Here is a 21,193-nt window from a genome sequence, read left to right as displayed (position 1 = left end):
GAAGAAGGAAGACTTTTAATCTGCAATGCCAGATCAGACTCTTAGCTCTTGCATGTCCTGGAATGATGATTCACTGTGAACTTGGATTCCACAAACCAAGAGGCATTCTAGCTTTACGATATATGCATTATGAACATATTGAGTGTTAAATGAATACATTATGGTCACTGCACTAGCTTTCTGTTAAGGAGGGAGATAAATATTAATTATATCATCAATTGCTATACTCTACGCTACACATCTAGCTATAAAATAAGTAATTCTAGAGACTACACATTATGTTCCTCAAGGAGTTCTCTTCCTTCAGCCCTAGGAATTACGGGTTTGGATTTTGTAAGTCACTGTGCACCATCCTAATCTTACTGAATATGATTTATGAAGATGCAAATCTTTTTTGTTTTTCATTTTCTTTCCCTTCCCCATTACACACTTGCGTATCCACGAACAGCCATATCCAGACTGTGTGTACTTTGCCTATATTCATCACAGATCACATCATACGGCTGCAGCACACTGTAACAGCTGAAATTTTTCATGCTGCTTCTCAGTTGAAAGGTGATTATTTCATTTTAAGCAATGATAGGTCAGGGAAAGGGGACATTTACAGAAAATGTATGTGGCCATGCTGAGTTGTCCAAGCATAAAAAAAGTCCCCTTCCCCCAAACACATTTTGAGAAAGTTGTTCATATGCCGCCTAGTATGTGTGTATTTAAAACTTCACACTTGGCCTATACACAGGCGTCAATGAGCAATGCTAACCTGGCTAAATTTGAGAGGGGAAAAAGCTGAGAAATAAAGTTATGTATGAGTCAAAACAACATAATGAAAAAGTTCATCTATTATTTCCATTCCCAATTTGTGACATTATCTAGATATGTCTGCTGAATAATACAAATGTAATTTTGTTTTATTTCAGCCATGCGTAGGACTGTACAGAACGTGTATTTAACCGAGCAAATAACAAGAGTTTTCTCTTTCACCAAAAAAGAAAACCAAGGAAATTATTACATTAATGAGGGGGGAGGGGTTTGTATTTAGTGTTTGGGATTTTACATATTCACAAAATTATGGCATTCAGTTATAAAACTTTTTCTAAGTTTAGAACTAATAAAACTCAGCAACCACAGAGGTTTCACTGAAGTTGACATATACAGTAATACAAAAGACACTACATAAAAGCAAAGATTAGTTACTGCTCCCATTCACATGAATTTACCTGAAAAACCTAAAGCATGATATTACAAAAATATGCAGTAATGTATTGCATGCAAGCTGTTCTCACTCTTGTACCTCAGAGAAAGGACAGTCCTCAAGTCTTACAGAATGTATCACAGTTACTAACGACTAGCATCTTTTGATGATTAAATACATTGAAATTAAATACAGAAAAAGTGTTGGTTTGTTTTGAGAACAATGACAAAGGAGAATACGTTAATTTTTATAATATTTCCCAAGTAGTCCAGGCTTTGGTGAGCTGGATAAAAGCAATACAGACTTTGCTCATCTCCTGGTTTAACATGCCCACTTTTTACAGTTCACATCACTACAGCAAATACTCCATTCATCCCAATTACTCTGGTTATATAATAATATGGCAATTCCGTTGATGCATCAAAACTACAAGTTAGAGCAAGCTGCATTTTAATTCATCAAGAAGCCTGGAGCTGATCAGTTCTTCCCATCACCTGCAATGTCCCCCTTAGAAACCATTAAGAAAAGTGAAGATTGTGTAGCTGCAAGCTAAATGGTTTCTTTAAACAAAAGGAGTAAAACTGCATAAGCTATTCAGTCTAGAATGTCAATGCTGGAGAGAGAGAACACTGAGGCAGATACCAAATCCTCTCCCCAGCTCAGGGATGAGGAAGAGTGAAAATGACTGATTTTTACATGGATGCCCTTTGCACTGTAGCTAAGACACCGCCTACAGTTACCATCATAATAAAACACTAAAGTTTCCTTACTTTAAAGAACAATTAAAGGGAACCCTGAAGATATAACCTGAGCCCTAGTGAATCACAATTGGGGTAACTACCACACTATAGCCACAAGCAAGTGAAACCATAATAAAACAACAGCCTTTGTGACTGCCTTGGCCTACATCCCAGAATCCCTGCCGGGCCCTTGTGCCTGTCAAGTACTCCTGATCATGCCCCAATGATCCCTGAGCACAGGGGGGTGAAATACCCCAGCTGCACTTAGCGGATGGCTGGGACACAGCAGAATGTCAGAGCCACATAATTAGCAACAAAGATGGAACAACGTCAGCACAGAAGGCAGCAAGCTCAACTCTGGCCAGTGTTACACTATGGGAATTAAAAAGGAGTGAGATGCCATGCAGATAGGTTTTACATTTCAGCCGTGGATGGAAGCATTGAAGTTTTCCCAGGACTAAGGAGTTTATAACACCAAGAACACAAAACACAATTACAGAAATGACCATTTATATCCAGTCATGGAAGCAAGTAAACTACACGAAACATTACCTAAAACCAAGGTCAAGCGCTGCAAAAATATGTGACTAGACAATGTCCCTATTACATTTTGGGTATAAGAATGGTCACATACGTATATTTTCCTGGGTGGCCAAAAAAGAACATAATTCCTACATGATCAGTGAGACATATTCTAATACCTGTATCACAGAGGGGAGGGATGCTGGACCATTGGGAAAAGTTCTCCTGCCCAAGGATATTTGTGTGTGGGAGGTCCAACAGCCACGCTTAACTTGCTCTGGAGGGTTCCTTACTGCCAGTCTCTTCAAATATATATGCATGTCATCTTCCCTTCAATCTTATATTCAGGAGAGACTTCTTCCTATAAGGTGTCACTGAGCATTCAGTTTGGGTAAACCCGCATGTGAGTAACAGTGCGCACTCCAGTAAAATTAATGACCATCAGTGTATATTGCAGTGTTAATCCCAATCATTATTGTAATAGCTCTAGTTATGCAAATACATTTTGTTCAAGTTATAAGCAACATGTTTTTGTTGCACAGTGCTCTGGAAGTATTAATGCATCTATAACATCGAACTACTCGGGAATGTGGTATTTAACAGGACTTTATGGTGCACATCAGGAAACAGAGGTATTAGTGGTACCCAAGCCCCACTTTAGCCATATAGGATCTGTGGTGGTCAAACAGAATTTAAGAAGGCTATTAATAATTAACCCAACATTTGCCATCAAAAGGGTTATGATAGACATGCAAACCAACGTCCATAGCATAGAGTCCAGGTGTGCTCAATTCATCAAGACAATAGTGCTGGGGTGGGAGTCTTGGACTCTGAGTTCTGAACTTAAATATGGCTGTAGTAAAGGGGATGTGGTGGCCAAAATACTAGGAGGGGTTGGGGCAAGTTCAGGAATTATGAACACTCTAAACACCAAGTCCCTGTCCCAACGGATCGGTAGCACTAGGCATAATGTACCTACCCTACACCAACCCTTGGTATCTGCCATGAATAAAGAAGGAGATCTGGGATACAACATTACTGACATCACCAAGGCTTAGTCCAATGTCCAGGAAGAAGGACAAGGACACCATCCTTAGAAATATAGGTATATTTTTGGGCAATGCCTCATTGGCAATATCATGTATTCAGGCCCAACCGTGGATGCAAAGAGTGTCAAGTGGAATCTTAAGATCTGGGTTCCAGGGTGTGCTCCCAGCAGAAATTAGAAATGTGATGATCAAAGATGTAACTGTATCAACCTATGAGAAGGAGCATCACCAATGGTGAGAGCTGCTGGATTTCATTTTTGATCCACATGCAAAGAGGGTTTTATCATACATTCTCAATGCCACAACCATGTGGGTTTATCCAATCTTGCCCTTGGGATTGGTTCTGAACCACTCCATCCTAATAACCACAGACATCCCAAAGTGGGTGGTAAATAAGAGCAGTGAGTACCACGCAGTGGACATAGTGAATGCCTCTGGAAAGATAATCAGGGATATAGATGTCCCACTGATGTATTCACATCTGTCTGAATCCAGCAGAGGGTAAATGCCACTATGAGCTCAGCCCTAGGTTCACCAACCACTCCCAGATTATAGTGGTTAACGATCATTGCATATGTATTAGGAGCACTTGCAAGGTTTTCACTATTAATACGTATTATATTGTTTGTAATGATATCCATTCTAATTTGTGTTTATGTTTTGTCTTATCTGTAATAGGGTGTGATACATATTTTGAATCTGAAAGGATAAATTCCTGAAATATCAGGACAGCCTATCACCATGTAAGTCTAGGTCTCTACATTATGCTCCTTAAACGGGTGGAACATCCCGAGCTCGCTCTGCACATCAATGAGGTATTGGAGCTGGGTAGAGCCACTATGCTTATAATACACCATTCAATGGAGCAGATAGAGGTGATTTTAAAAAGGGTGCTTAAGTCGGTTGGGGTCGCTCACTGGTGGTGTTCACTTTTTGCTGATCCCACTGGCACAGCTGAATCATGGCACACCCTGATTCATCTTCTCAGTTATATTCGTAATTCAGTTTACTATAATTATTTTGTATGTTGGATTATGCAGATGGGTGCACATTAAACTCAGAGATGTTGAACGTAGGCCCACGTGTGTTAGTACCTCTGGATACGAGGGAATGACAGCATCCAAACTTCTGGTATAAGTTATTCATGTGTGGTGGCAGTTTTAACCTAGCACCACCACGAAGGAGAGGAAACGTGTAGGAAAGGTTCAATTTATTAAGTGTACATAGTCGCCATTTTGGATTGGTAAAAGGACAACCTGTCCTCCATCTTAGCATCCCCTCTCATTCAACTTTTGGCACCAAAACAAGGAAAAGGCAGGAAAGAGAGTGTCTTGTGGCAGTAGAATCTGCCCAGCAACAGAGAACGCATATAAGGGAATGTCACCCTCTGAGGGGCACTCTGTGTCTCTGGATGCTGTGGAAGCAGGTCATCCTAGTGAGGCATAGAAGCCCTCCCACAGTGTACCAGTCCTGCTGTTAGCTAGAGCCCTGAGGGATTACGACTTGAGGTGAACCAGCGACATCTACCAAGGTTCCCTTAACTTACCTCCACTCACTTATTCCATCATCATGTGACATAGCGTTTGCATTCAGCACGCAGGACAACGAGATCAAGAATAGAAGACATAAGACACCATACTGAAGATCTACTTACCTGTCACCAAAGTTCCTGAGGTGTGGTTCCTGTTCCTGGCACCTGTCCCTGAGATCCTGGTTCCCGTTTGTGTTCCTGTTCTCCTGTCCAGTGTCTGCAATATATGGTATAGTCCTTCTTGTTTAGTCCTGTGTACAGCATTGTGTATAGGTTTGGGGCTCTGGGGTTCACCCCCATTTACATCATTTGTGTTAACAACCAAGCTGTTATTGTGTTATCTTGGTTTGCAGAAAGTCCTAGTTGGTTCTTAAATAAATATCACCTGACTGTTTGCAACCTCAATCTGCCTTTGTCTTAACTACAGAATTACTGATGATAGATGCAGAGGGGATAGAACACTGCAGATAGCCCATCTTCTGTCAAGTAAAACCTAGTTCCAGCTGTCTGGCGCTAACAGTTTGAGCAATTTACAGAGTAGCAGCCGTGTTAGTCTGTATCCGCAAAAAGAAAAGGAGTACTTGTGGCACCTTAGAGACTAACATTTATCTGAGCATAAGCTTTCGTGAGCTACAGCTCACTTCATCGGATGCATATGAGTGTTTGAGAATTGTGAATGTTTTATTAAATGCTCTCTCTCTCTCTCTATGGATAGTATGGCAAGGACACTGGTGCAGATGCTAATTTAAATAATGTCTAATGTAAAGAGCCAAAAAAGGAGGTGGCAGGCGTATGTTTAATGCTAATTAGTGTTATAATGGCGTAGAAAAGGAGTAGCCTTGCTAAACTGGAGAAGAGCTGCAATTAGCATCCAAAGGGTACCGCTAGGGTTCAGGGTTATGAGGCTGTACCTCACTCGGTCAGTGGACTGATCACCCATTGTACACCACTCCATCCTTGAGTGCAAGTCCAACTGAAGTATTGCGTAAGTAGTAATTGCATGAATGTTATTTTTCTTTTTTATAAATTTGGTTGTATCATTCAAAGTGTTACCTATTGGTCCCCTACTAAGTAAGTTGTCTAGCTGACCTACAGGATCAAACCTGAAAAATAAATGGAGTTTTACTGCACCCTTATTTTAACTACTTAGTATTAATTGGAAATCTTTTAACAAAGATTACAGTACCAAGCCAGGAAGAGATAGCTGTATCTCAGATCCATTGACCAGTGCCTACACATGGCGGCTCTATCCAAAAGCCCACGGCACAACAACTTGGATGAAGCTATGATACCAATTTACCGTATGTTCCTCAACAGAAGTGGCTATTCAGGCTTCTCAGATATTACAGGCATTCAGATACTGCATGCGCACAGTATAAGAAGTTAAATTATACTGACACATTCTAATGATAGCTTGTATCACAACAAAGCCTAAACAAAAAGACAAGTCCACTTAATATACTGGAGATAGCCCTAGAGTGCCAGCTCCAACAACTATTTCTCCTTTCACTGCCGCACCCACGGATTTAGACTGAACGATCTCCGAGGATGGGTATTCCTGGATGCCCATGTATTTAATAGGTGATTCAATGGAGGGAAGCAGTGCCATAGTGGGAAGCCAAGGTGTTAAACCCTTCCCTGGGACACCCTGGTGTGCATGAGCCTGCTAAACTGGTGAACATCCACTTGCTCATCATTGTCCTTTCTGCTTTTCCTTGAGGGCAGTGCTGCTGAGCGCTAGGCAGCTCCACAGATAATGTTACGTGACAGTGAGAAATCATCACTGATTTCCCCTGAGGACTCCCCAGGTGTGTGGAGGCAGGAGACTATTACCCACAGACCAGAGTGGCTGGGAGGCTCTAGGACAGAGGTGGGCATACTACATCTGGCCCACAGGACTGTCCTGCCCAGACCTTGAGCTCCCAGCTGGGGAGACTAGCCCCTGGCCCCTCCCCCACTGCCCCCCATCCCCTGCAGCCATGCCGCCGCACGAGCAGCGGGGCTGGCTCTGGCTGTGCTGTGAGCTCCTGCTGCTCTGAGCTGCATGGTAATGGGGCGGGGAGCAGGGGGGTTGGATAAGGGGCAGGAGGTCCCAGGGGGCAGTTAGGGGACAGGGAGTGGTTGAATGGGGTGGAGGTTCGGGGGGGGGGGCACAGTCAGGGGATGGGGAACGGGGGGGTGGGATAGGCGTGGGAGTCCCGGGGGGCCTGTGGACAGGGGTTGGGGCAGTCCAGGGACAGGGGGTGGGGCTGAATAAGGGGTGGAGTCCCGGAGGTCCTGTCAGGGGGCGGGCCTGTGGATAGGTGGCAGGGGGGCGGTTTAGGGTAGGGGGGGCAGTCAGGGGACAAGGAGCAGGGGGGGTTGGATGGGTCAGGGGTTCTGAGGGGGCAGGAAATGGGAGGGGGCCGAGGCCAGTCTGTTTGGGGAGGCACAGCCTTCCCTACCCGACCCCCCATACAGTTTCGCAACCCTGATATGGCCCTCGGGCCAAAAAGTTTGCCCACCCCTGCTCTAGGGGTAGATAAGGGTGCTGGAGAAGCCAGTGGAGAAGAGGGTATTGGAGGGTGTCAGAAGCCACTGCGGGGTAGGGAGGACTTTGATACAGAGAGAGATTCTAAAAAGGAGGCTTGTTTGGAGGGAGGGACGGGGAAAAAGAGCATAAGGCAGGCTGAGGCAAGGGCTATTGAGGACTGTGGTAGCCTTTGGGGTTTTTGAAGCTTTGGGACAGACTCCCCCATTCACCCCATCCATACTACCTTACCTAGTGCTACCCCCCACCTCATTCTGGTCCTCTTTGCCCCTGCCTCTATTCTGTCCCTTACAGTCTCTCTTGTCTCCTCCTTCCCCCAGGCTCTGTGCAGGCCAGGCACCAGCAGAGAGCAAAGAGCCTTACTGGCTGCCAGAAACATAGCAGGTCACAAAGGGCACGTGCCATTTACCCACCTGCTGTGGGTTTGTTTTATTACATCTGTAGCATGTAGAAAACACATAGCTGTGTTCAACTTCATTCCATATTTGCACAAGTGGGAAACTATTAGATCTTCAGATTCACCTGGGAGCACAGATTAATCCTGATAAATATCAAACTCCCTTGACACCTTCAGGAGAGAGAGGGTGATTAGGGATGGTGAGAGAGATAAATCACCAGGAGCTGGCAGTTCACTGGGGTCCCTGGAGATCTCCCTCCCAACTGCAAAGCTGTCCCTGAACAGAAGGTTCATGAGGACCCTTCCGGAATATCTGCTCCTTCCTCTCTGCTAGCTCAGGAATTTATTCTACACCAACCATATTAGAGCATTATCTAGCATTGACCCCTTCTAGCAACAGAATCAGCACTAGCATTTGCAAACCACTCTACACTGATAGACAACAGTATCTTAGAACCCTAGCCAATTTGAAACATCCTTGTACTGAGGTGTTAGCCCTAGTACCCTGGCCAAATCCCAAATGGCCATTCTATCCTGCAGACCTAAAATTCCCATGGAGTTTTAGATGGATACAGCAGTCCTCACTTCCTGTCCTAAGTGAATATGCATAATAAATCTGCTACTCAATTTAAACAGTTGCCACACGCCCTCTGTGACAAGACTGCTCTACTCACTGCAAGATGGTGCCTCCACCTGGCTGCTCTACGGAGCAGCTTTGCATAGTTTACGCCCTTCCTGCGGTTGTGCTCCATGTCTCTTTTGTGCTCCACAGCCCCTCTCCTGCTCCAGGAGCTGCCGCAACCTCTTCATGACTCAGCCCTCTGGCCAGGTCACTAAGGGTGCTCCCCTTCCAGGGTAGTCTTTCAAAGTCTCTTCTGTCCACGCAGTGTAAATTGGTCCTCCCACCCACTGCGCTGACCCTGTCATGCCAACAGGGACTTAGGCAGTCTTCCTGCCTTCCCCAAACAGGCCCACTCCGCAGCAGCTGACAGGGTGGCCCAGGCCCAACCTCTGCTCTGGGTTCCAGTCCAGGGCCCTGCAGTGAATGGCTAAAGTCTGTATCTTCACCAACTTACTGCTTACTTCTGGACTCCTTTCTACCAGGCTGCTTCTCCCCTTTCTGCTCCCTTACCTCAAGGAGAAGGACTAGGCTTCCTCCCTGCTTTTTAGAAGCTGTGCCTATTCCCGCACAGGTGAGCCTTCTTCTAATTAGCTTTCTCCAACCTAAGTCTCCCCATTTGCAGCCTAATTGGCTGATTGGGCCCACTTGGCCTAATTCAGGTCTCTCAGGACCAATGTGAGGAGCATGCCCCCTCACACACTCCTAGAGATGTCCCCATTTCTGTGCTGTCTGCCGCAATTCCTATATACAGAGGGCTCTGCACATGGAATCCATCCGTGGCAGCTGTGCAAGCAGAGTGGCTGCAGGATCACACACAAGCTGCATACTTTGTGTACCACACTGGAATCTTTGATCAAAACATGCCATATAAATGTCACTTATCCTAATTGCTTACAACCCCACGCCTCCTGCATTAGCTTCTTAACCACCTTAACCACCCCCCTCTTATCCTCATTATTTCCCAAATGTTTAGCGACAGTTACTATGTCCCCTCCTGCCTTCAGCTTTGTTTCTGTTGCCCTCTCTCTCTCTCTGCAAACTGTAATTCTGCATCTTTCATCTATATGTTCTCCTTCTCTGTGTTCTGATGGCCTTCTCTTAGGGGCATACACTTTACAAGCCCGCTACCATGCTGGAGTTATGCCAAATCAAAATTCACTGACACTAACAGGAACTCACACTGTCCTGAAATTAGAGAGGAAAATAATCCCTGATGGCTGCTTATATTTATTTTTCATTTTTTGTTAGATAATGGACTCTAATGAATTTTCTTGTTACACCAAGGCTGTAAAGCAGCTCTAGGTTTTCACAGATTCCTTCATGAATATTTCTCACTACATACTGGTTGTCATTATTCTATTGAGAATCAATTAGCCCAAATGTTGTTATGACAGTTACAGAAAAATTATATTTTTAGCTATAATTTATACCATTCTGTCTCTTCCAAGGCAATCTTCAGAGAAAAACTGAAAATTTTAAACCTGATCTGGTAGTGAAGAAAATCTCAGTGATGAGACAGTAAAGAAATGGGTGGCTTTGAGAGGGATTTCTGAATGAAACAAACTTTTCTAAAGTAACAAGCACATATAGCATTAAAAATTCAACCAAATGGTGAAAAACAGTGAAAAACAGGGCCACAGTTCTTCAAAGCTTTTCTCCAGTTCACTTCCATCCAAAGTTAGAGCTGCACAAAACATTTCACATATGACTGACCAGCAAGCACTGCCCTCTTTGGCCATTTCATGAAAGGACAAAAGCAAAACAATCACTTTTCAACTGATGGGGCATCACAGACTCACCATAAACCAAATGCTGCTTGTGGCAAAAAATACATTTACTTAGCAATGGTGGGAGACGCATAGCAGTGTGGGAGATGACCTAAGGGTCAAAGGTCATATTCTACTTGCTGCAACACATGATCTCATTGAGACTTTGCTCCAGCTGTCCAGCAGGCTCACTGTCGGGCCCAGGAGTCCTTGGAAACAATGCACTGGTGGCCCAAAGCATGGTTATCTCAAAAGCACTGAAATTAGAAGAGGTCCCCCATTTATAAATGTATTTCCCTTTCCAGTGGGAGGAGGAGGAGGAGGAAGAAGGGGATAAGAATAGTGAGAATGATGAAGTGGGTGCTGGGGACAGACTAAGGAAGGATAAGGAAACAGAGCAAAAGTAGATCAGATGAACATCAACCAGCTAACAGGGAGCATGGACGGAAAGTGACCAACACTCCTCATGCAAAGAGAGTCCCTACAGGTCGCTCTGTGACAAGAAAGGAGAAAAGAGCTGGGGTAGAAATGGGCAGCAGCAGGAGTGCATCTTCCAGTGAACATACATGAAATGCAAGTTAACTGCTCCTCTACCTGTCTGTGCATCAGTAATGCCACAAATTGGGCAAGCCATGGAGCAGCAGCAACCATGTTGTGTAAGTGGGGGCAGCTATAGCAAGGATGCGATAGCAGTTCTGTCACTGTTGCTCTTACAGTTCTGATATTCAGAATTTAGTGAAGATCCTCTCCTCGCCCTTCTATCCTTGTCTATCACTGACAGAGGCAGCAGAAAGGGGAGTCCTAGAAAGTAACGAAAGCTGTTAGATGTTCCAGGCATGTTTGCGTTTGTTGCTCAGTTCGGCTCTTTGTCATGTTCCACACTTAAAACACCTGGCTGTTCAGCTCCCCCAGAATGTTAAACCAAAGAAGCCAGAACATTTTCGAGGTTTAAAATAATGAAATGGAGAGATCAGAGCGTGCGGGTGGGTGGGGAGGTAGCACAGAGGACATATGTGCTTCGCCTGGGATCTCCCTACGTTGAAAAGACAATAACGAGAAGCCAGTTCTTCATATCAAAGATGGTGTTGGATATGGGGAAGCTCTGTGTCTTGTCCCCATTCTGATTTCTGGTGCTCAGGGTGAACTAACTAATGTTCTCGCTTAGAACTTTGTAAGCATTTAGCTTTAGAACTCAAAACTTGGCACAATTTCTGCTGTGCAAATACATCTTCCCCCTTGAGATGAGCCTATATGTCGTCGGCTGGTATTTTGGAGCTGACTCTCTGGTCATTTGATCCAAAGTGGCTGATGTCCAGTGACTTTGGGTCTGTGCCGGAGAAGTGTAACTGTGCTGTAGAACTTGTCATTGTGCATGATTGTTATATTGGCTACATTTTTGTCCAAGCCAATATAAAAGAGTTATTTTTAAAATTGAGCAGCTGCAGTCCTGTCACTATTCAGCGAATAAAACTAAACAGCACCAGCTTAGCTTGTATGATGGCAATAAAATCAAATTATAACAAATGGGACTGAAAATGTGTCCATTATCCCTGTCTAAAGCACAGTGATAGCCAAACGAAAATCCATTTTCAAGGATATAAATATGAACATTGTATGGTAATCTTGTGTGTTCAAACAGATCCAATTAACTAACACTTCATCAAAACATTACCTAAGTCACATTAACAGTAGCGATCAACTGGTTCACAGACAGAAGTACCTGCCAGTCTGTTCATATACCTGCCAGCAGGAACAACACATAGCCATTACCTTCCACTAGACTGGCAGACAATTTAAAAATATGGGGGGGAATATCCAAAGTTTATGTTGAACAAAAACTGTTGATATGTCAAGTCCAAGAACTTTGCAGGGAAGTGGTTTACTTCCACAGGATCTGAACTGTATTTTAATCTGATGTTGTTCTATGACCAACAGTCCTGCTTTAACCCTGCTGCTTCTCTACAGCAACCGGGCCATATCTAGAATCACCTGGACTCCTGCTCTTTTTAGGGACATACTTCTGAAAACTATGCACACATATTATAGTTCTACCTGCTTCATTCTGAGTAGACTCCTGGATTATGAGATGATTCAAGAAGAATCCACCTACTCCTGTGTCTCGCACACGTAAGTGCACGGCTAAAGCAGTTTCCCCAGTTCTACAGGCGTATGTCCCAGATGCTGCTGGATAATTGTTTGAAGTCTGATACACACAAACATCTCCTCAAAGGATTTGCAAATGGAAGTGCTCTATCTTCAGGTAGTTGTCACAGTTTATCCTCCTCTGGACAGGTTCAGTGTGAACCAAATGCTGAGATTATCAACATGAACCTAGGACTAGCTGAAGAAAGACACATTTTGCACATTCTGCACTAGGCCTGAAGAGTTCGGTAGGACTCTGATTTTATAAAGATTGGTCCTGTCTAATTTTTACTTTACATACAGAAACTGAAACACTGCATTACTGTGGCAATAATCACTCATTGCCCAAACTTTTATACCCAAAGAAGCCCTTCTAAAATTGCCCTTCTTATGTATTAGGTCTGTAATATGCCGTTTGCCCTTACAGCTAAGTAGCCACAAGAAGTAACTCTGGAATTTGGTCACAGCTGGCATGTTTTCCCACCATTTCTGGGGAAGACCATCAGACACTTGGTGATTAATCTGGGATACAAACCTTAAGAGAAAATTCAGGAGTGGTGTTCAGTATAGTCCATTTTCCAGGGGGTTGCCGAGGCCAATTTTTGAATGATTTAAGAATGATTTAAATATTTTTTGCCGGTCCAAGAACTTTGGGAGACTATTAGATAGTCTAATAATCTTCATTTGTTACTGGCGTTCACATTTGTTATGGCAAATCAATATGGCTTCATGCCAGGAAGGTCGACAATAGATGCTGGTTTTGCACTGAGGAAGCTCATGGAAAAATTTAGAGAGAAAAGGAAAAATATTCACAATTCACATGAGGTTAATTGATCTTCAAGAAGCCTTTGAGTTCCAAGAGAAGTCAGAGCAGCCAAACCAAGAAGAAATGGTGGACTGTCGTAAAGAAAGACATGTTATCATATTGTGCAACAGAGGATATGGCATTGAACAGAGCATTGTAGAGGGAGCAGACTTGTAGAGTGGACCTCATTTGATGGGATTAACATAAGGAAAAAGAAGATTCACATTAAGTAGTTGTTGCCTTTATCTTGTCCCACATAATTGGCAGAAGGATTGGAATTTCTGTTTTTCACCAGGCAATGCAGATGAAGAGGCAGTAAAAAACAGAACCAAAACCACTGACTATTCTTCATACTGACACATTATTGTATACAGCACTTAACATGCGAACCTGAACTCCCAGATCAAAGCTCTGAGGGTCAGAGTTCTAAACTTGCCAGGCCTATTTATAAAGCCACCTTGACAGAAGAAAATGTCAGGTGCTAAATCAACATCCAATTGCACAGACCAATTCTCCTCCCATCCCCCAAATATGTATCTGCTTCTCACCAGCCAACTGCATCACTAACCCCTGAGGATTCCGGTTTTCTCTCCGAGGACACTATGCAGGATAAAAAGCTTTTAACAAAACCCTCTTTCTACAAGTAACAGCGGACAGGGCACGGGGCGGTTTTAGCATTTATCACTAGCAATGGAACTTGCTTGCAGGTCCCTTAAAATGTCCTTGTTGCGTAGTTCTCACTCACTTTGACCATTTGCCTGAAACATTCTGCCATGAGGTATAGACTACTGCACCCAAACCCTCATGTCTGAACCAAGAATTATTTACCATCCCCCATGCCCCTTGTTAAACTGGCAGCACAAATATCTCCTGTATCAGCTGTATTGCTGTTAGGAACTGACAGCTAATTTGTCATATTACTTAAGAAAAGCACAGCACATTTTGGGTGCTGTTCTCCAATTAAGTATCTAATATTCAAAACACTGAAGTCCAATTACTAATTGCTGTTGCAGGCGTGGAACTAGGTTCCACCTGCTGAGTCATCATTCCATTTCTCATGTGAAGGCAGGTGGAATTTGTTTGTTTTAGTTGCACAATAGCATGCCTGCTGGTATGTTGGACAACCACCTTCCTCTTCTGTGGAGTCAGACTTGAGGGACCTTTAGAGGGCAGGAAGGACTGTCTCATGGTTAAAGCACTGGAATAGGAGACCCATGAGTTCAATTCCCACCTCTACTACAGGCTTCCAGTGTGACCTTGGGAAAGTTACTTAACTTCTCTATGCTTCGGTTCTCCACCTGTATAGTGGGGACAATAATGTTTTTTATCTAGGAATTTGTATATCCATCTCATTGCTATAACGTCTAAGTGCCTCACAAAGCCCCTTAATGGACTGTTATCTTCACTTGATCCCTATGAGATAAGGACATACTAATCCCATTTTACAAATGGGGAACTGGGCAAAGGGTAGATTAAGTGACTTGCCCAGAGTCAGACAGGAAATCTATGGCTAAACCAGGAATTTAACTGGTCTCCTAGTTCCAGCCCAGCTCCTTATTAACTAGACCAGACTTCCTACCTGTTGTCTGTCTTGTCTATTTAGATTCTATGCTCTCCGAGGCAGGGATTGTTTCCCATTACATACGCACAGTGTTCAAAAGGCAATAAAACTGCCACAAGGTCATAGTCCTGGAAGATTCTTCCTTACCTGTACTTCTCTATTCTTTCCTGCTCAACAGCAGAGACAGACCTCACATACCCAACCGTAAGCTACCCATTATGGCACATAGTCAAGCGAGGCAGAAGGAAGGCTTTACTTCTACTAGCACATCCAGATGAGTGTACCTAAATCTATTGATTTTCCAGCACCATCTCAGTTTCTCCATCCCAACCCAGATGTTTACCTGGAGCAGAGCTCAGTCAGTCATAGTGGGCACTCTCTCCCATTCGAGAACTCTTGACTGCACCACTCACCTATTCAACCAAGTAATCAGATAGGAGCCTGAACCATAGAATATTAGGGTTGGAAGAGACCTCAGGAGGTCATCTAGTCCAACCCCCTGCTCAAAGCAGGACCAACACTAACTAAATCATTCCAGCCAGGGCTTTGTCAAGCCGGGCCTTAAAAACCTCTAAGGATGAAGATTCCAGTACCTCCCTAGGTAACCCATTCCAGTGCTTCACCACCCTCCCAGTGAAATAGTGTTTTCTAATATCCAACCTAGACCTCCCCCACTGCAACTTGAGACCATTACTTCTTGTTCTGTCATTTGCCACCACTGAGAACAGCCGAGCTCCATCCTCTTTGGAACCCCCCTCCAGGTAGTTGAAGGCTGCTATCAAATCCCCCCTCACTCTTCTCTTCTGAAGACTAAATAACCCCAGTTCCCTCAGCCTCTACTCGTAAGTCATGTGCCCCAGCCCCCTAATCATGTTCGTTGCCCTCTGCTGGACTCTCTCCAATTTGTCCACACCCCTTCTGTAGTGGGGGGACCAAAACTGGACGTAATACTCCAGGTGTGGCCTCACCAGTGCCAAATAGAGGGGAATAATCACTTCCCTCGATCTGCTGGCAATGCTCCTACTAATACAGCCCAATATGCCATTGGGCTTCTTGGCAACAAGGGCACACTCCTGACTCATATCCAGCTTCTCATCCACTGTAATCCCCAGGTCCTTTTCTGCAGAACTGCTGCTTAGTCAGTCGGTCCCCAGCTTGTAGCAGTGCATAGGATTCTTCCTTCTTAAGTGCAGGACTCTGCACTTGTCCTTGTTGAACCTCATCAGATTTCTTTTGGTCCAATCCTCCAATTTGTCTAGGTCACTCTGGACCCTATCCGTACCCTCCAACGTACCTATCTCTCCCCCCAGCTTAGTGTCATCAGCAAACTTGCTGAGGGTGCAATTAATCCCATCATCCAGATCATTAATAAAGATGTTGAACAAAACTGGCCAAAGGACCAACCCCTGGCGCACTCGGCTTGATACTGGCTGCCAACTAGACACTGAGCCGTTGATCACTACCTGTTGAACCCACCTTGAAAAGCTACTTCTGCCTCACTTACATCCTTCCTGTCCCCTCTAAACCAACCACAAAACAGGAAACGGAAACTTATATCAACTGGTTCCAGCTGCACCGCAGTTTAATTCACACACTTCTCTTTTGTCCTGACGGCCCTCTTTCGCATCTTATCACTGAGGCATGAGGATACACGATGAACTTCCAGGATTATGATGCGGCTTCTCTGCCTAACACTCATGCCTGTAACCGCCACAGAGCTCTGTGATGGCAGGTCACTTTGTGCTATATTGCCAGCAGATCTGCTCCCAGTTCTTCACATGTATACTAGTAGAATCCACCAGTCCTGCCTGGTACCCGCTTCTGAGCCAGACAAGCATGCTGCCCATCCAAGTCTAAAAGTTCCCCGATGAGACTTTAACCAGGCTCTCTGATAGACTCAGTTTCTGAATTTTAATCACCCTAGTGAGCTTGGTCCCTTCCCATAGTCCTAGATCTCAGTTGATCAAAGAGGATAGCAAAACAGGTAATCTGCCCACTTAGAATCTGTCTCTCAATTTTTTTCTTCAAGTAAGTTCTTCCATGTGTCTCTGATTTCCCCCAATGAGAGATTCAAATCCAACATAACTGTTCCTTCCAAATCCTTTGTCTCCCGCTTCCCAGTGCCCACTGAGCCCCCCAGTTATCCCTTATTTTCTTGCTTTAACTGGACAAAAATGAAACTCCAGATAGCAAAGGGGGCTCAGCATTCCCAGAGACTCTCCCCTTCAATGAACCAGCAAATCTCTGCCAAGAAACATCAAAATGAGCAGTCCTCCATTCACCACAGGACAAAGGTTTTAAAGCAGATTCTCATGGTAAAGTGGGTGGAAAGAGCAAAGCACACACACATATATATATATATATATACACCCCCTCGGTTTTTTCCTACTGGCCAACAATTTTTTTTCTAGGACACAATGAGCAGCATATTTAAATTCAGGGAGATTTAGTGAGGGGACATGGAAACTGGATCCAAATCCAAATGAGTCTGGATCCAAACTTATAGCTCAGGACCATTCCCAACAGAAAGTTCTGCAACCATAAAACCTTCCCAGAAGTGAAATCCTTGTCTGTGTAATTGTACCGATTTCTCTGCACAGCTCTTGTTTCCCGGGAAGCATATGCTGCCTTACATTTGAATCAAATTTGGAACTTGAATCAGGCATGAGGACATATTAAGTTCATCATAACAAGCCCTAGATAACAATAAAGCCAGTGTGCCAAAGCATATCTAGACTAGCTCTCATCTAAGGTATTGCACACATTGTAATTGGAAGAAGGCTTTTAAAGCTTTTACCATCCATTTTTGGTCACATTACCTTATATTTCCTGTATTTTATTATCCTATACAGTAATTATATTATAATACTGAACAGGAAAGTTGTTCATTATTACAAGAGAGATGCTTCCCCACTTCTTCACTGATTACACTAGAGTACAGACAGCAACTGATAAGCCTGACACTTTCCATTTGAACTGAGAAATGATGGCGTGCTGGCCAGATTTCATTCCCAGGAAGGGATTTCACAGTGTAAAAATTCTGCTTTGTGGATCATATCAGTGGCTTTTGTAAATCCATTTGTTGTGACATACGGCTGCATGCATGACATGCTGAGCCCTGCCCCATGCTATTACTTACTGTTGCATCACACTGCCAAAAGCAGCAGCAGGAGAAAATGCAGGGCAAAATTTATGCCTGGAGACACAAGCAGTCCCTGGAACACAGGGAGTAATCAATCTCACTCTGAACTGGAGAAATGGGTTCAGCCAAAGCATGTTGCCTGCTGGAAATGGAGGTAGAGACAGCAAATAATCTGTGAAGGGAGAGACTATATGGATGTGAAAATACTGATGAAAAAATCTCGTAGATAGAAGGAAGCAGCGCCTTTTGTAATCACCTGAATGGGAAGAGTCCAGTTCCTAACCATTTTCAGGCAACTGCTATGGGGAAAAATACACTGATTTACACAAAAGCAGAAAAGAAACCACTTTAACCTGGGTGCAAATCCAGATAATTTCCACACATGAAATCCACATCACCTTACAGAAAACAGAACTTACTGATCCTCCTTTCAGTTGTGTTTCTGACATTAGTACAAAACAAAATCAGAAAGCAAATTAGCAACAAACAGAATTCAATTAATAAAAATACCCTGTACAAACATTTTAAAACCTGAGAAAGACAATTTAATTTCAGGGAAACATTATTCTCATTTATATTGTCCCCCAACATTTACAGGCAGCCTTACAGGAGAACAAGAAGAAAAGGAGTACTTGTGGCACCTTAGAGACTAACAAATTTATTTGAGCATAAGTTTTCGTGAGCTACAGCTCACTTCATCGGATGCATTCAGTGGAAAATATAGTGGGGAGGTTTATATACATAGAGAACATGAAAAAATGGGTGTTACCATACACACTGTAATGAGAGTGATCACTTAAGATGAGTTATTACCAGCAGGAGAGCGGGGGTGGGGGTGGGAGAGGGGCCTCTCTGTCCTATCTCGGGGCCTCTCCTTCTGCCCCTCCACCCCCACGAACAGGATACAGTTCTGTGGTGACCCAGAATCCTATTTTCGACATCTCCGACCCAAGGAATATTTCCAACACTCCTCTGAACAACATACTAACCCACAGAGACCTTCCTACCAAGACTACAAAATGAAGGATTCTGGGTGGACTCCTCCTGAAGCTCGAAACAACAGACTGGACTTCTTCATAGAGCGCTTCCGCTGACGTGCACTGGCTGAAATTGTGGAAAAGCAGCATCACTTGCCCCACAACCTCAGCCATGCAGAACACAATGCCATCCACAGCCTCAGAAACAACTCTGACATCATAATCAAAAAGGCTGACAAAGGAGGTGCTGTCGTCATCATGAGTAGGTCGGAATATGAACAAGAGGCTACTAGGCAGCTCTCCAACACCACTTTCTACAAGCCATTACCCTCTGATCCCAATGAGGGTTACCAAAAGAAACTATACCGTTTGCTCAAGAAACTCCCTGAAAAAGCACAAGAACAAATCCGCACAGACGCACCCCTGGAACTCCGACCTGGGGTATTCTATCTGCTACCCAAGATCCATAAACCTGGTAATCCCGGACGCCCAGTCATCTCAGGCATTGGAACCCTGACAGCAGGATTGTCTGGCTATGTAGACTCCCTCCTCAGGCCCTACGCTACCAGCACTCCCAGCTATCTTCGAGACACCACTGACTTCCTGAGGAAACTACAATCCATCGGTGATCTTCCTGATAACACCATCCTGGCCACTATGGATGTAGAAGCCCTCTACACCAACATTCCACACAAAGATGGACTACAAGCCATCAGGAACAGTATCCCCGATAATGTCACGGCCAACCTGGTAGCTGAACTTTGTGACTTTGTCCTCACCCATAACTATTTCACATTGGGGACAATGTATACCTTCAAGTCAGCGGCACTGCTATGGGTACCCGCATGGCACCACAGTATGCCAACATTTTTATGGCTGACTTAGAACAACGCTTCCTTGGCTCTCGTCCCCTAATGCCCCTACTCTACTTGCGCTACACTGATGACATCATCATCATATGGACCTCTGGAAAAAGAAGCCCTTGAGGAATTCCACCATGATTTCAACAATTTCCATCCCACCATCAACCTCAGCCTGGACCAGTCCACACAAGAGATCCACGTCCTGGCTGCTATGGTGCTAATAAGCAATGGTCACATAAACACCACCCTATACCGGAAACCTACTGACCGCTATTCCTACCTACATGCCTCCAGCTTTCACCCAGACCACACCACGTGATCCATTGTCTACAGCCAAGCTCTACGATACAACCGCATTTGCTCCAACCCCTCAGACAGAGACAAACACCTACAAGATCTCTATCAAGCATTCTTACAACTACAATACCCACCTGCTGAAGTGAAGAAACAGACTGACAGAGCCAGAAGAGTACCCAGAAGTCACCTACTATAGGACAGGCCCAACAAAGAAAATAACAGAAAGCCACTAGCCATCACCTTCAGCCCCCAACGCATCATCAAGGATCTACAATCTATCCTGAAGGATGACCCATCACTCTCACAGATCTTGGGAGACAGGCCAGTCCTTGCTTACAGACAGCCCCCCAACCTGAAGCAAATACTCACCAGCAACCACACACCACACAACAGAACCACTAACCCAGGAACCTATCCTTGCAACAAAGCCCGTTGCCAACTGTGCCCACATATCTATTCAGGGGACACCATCAGAGGGCCTAATCACATCAGCCACACTATCAGAGGCTCGTTCACCTGCACATCTACCAATGTGATATATGCCATCACGTGCCAGCAATGCCCCTCTGCCATGTACATTGGTCAAACTGGACAGTCTCTATGTAAAAGAATAAATGGACACAAATCAGACGTCAAGAAGTATAACATTCAAAAACCAGTTGGAGAACACTTCAATCTCTTTGGTCACTTGATTACAGACCTAAAAGTTGCAATTCTTCAACAAAAAAACTTCAGAAACAGACTCCAATGAGAGACTGCTGAATTGGAATTAATTTGCAAACTGGATACAATTAACTTAGGCTTGAATAGAGACTGGGAGTGGATGGGTCATTACACAAAGTAAAACTATTTCCCCATGTTTATTCCCCCACCCACTGTTCCTCAGACGTTCTTATCAACTGCTGGAAATGGCCCACCTTGATTATCACTACAAAAGGTTTTTTCCTCCCGCTCTCCTGCTGGTAATAGCTCACCTTAAGTGATCACTCTCATTACAGTGTGTATGGTAACATCCATTGTTTCATGTTCTCTGTGTACATAAATCTCCCCACTGTAT

At 44.2% G+C, this 21,193-nt stretch overlaps 1 protein-coding gene across 1 annotated transcript in view; it reads right to left on the bottom strand.

Moving 5' to 3' along the window:
• LOC119563996 overlaps positions 1-21,193 on the bottom strand; it is a 371,151-nt gene that overhangs the window by 116,232 nt on the left and 233,726 nt on the right. The window contains exon 4 of the mRNA XM_043532011.1: positions 5,158-5,251. Coding sequence (XP_043387946.1) covers positions 5,158-5,251 — 94 coding nt within the window. The remainder of the gene's footprint in view (positions 1-5,157; positions 5,252-21,193) is intronic.

The sequence above is a fragment of the Chelonia mydas genome, chromosome 19 (genome assembly GCF_015237465.2).
Source record: "Chelonia mydas isolate rCheMyd1 chromosome 19, rCheMyd1.pri.v2, whole genome shotgun sequence".
Taxonomy (NCBI): Eukaryota; Metazoa; Chordata; order Testudines; family Cheloniidae; genus Chelonia; species Chelonia mydas.
Note: the sequence above shows the minus strand (reverse complement) of the source record. Positions and strands in the feature narration are given on the sequence as shown.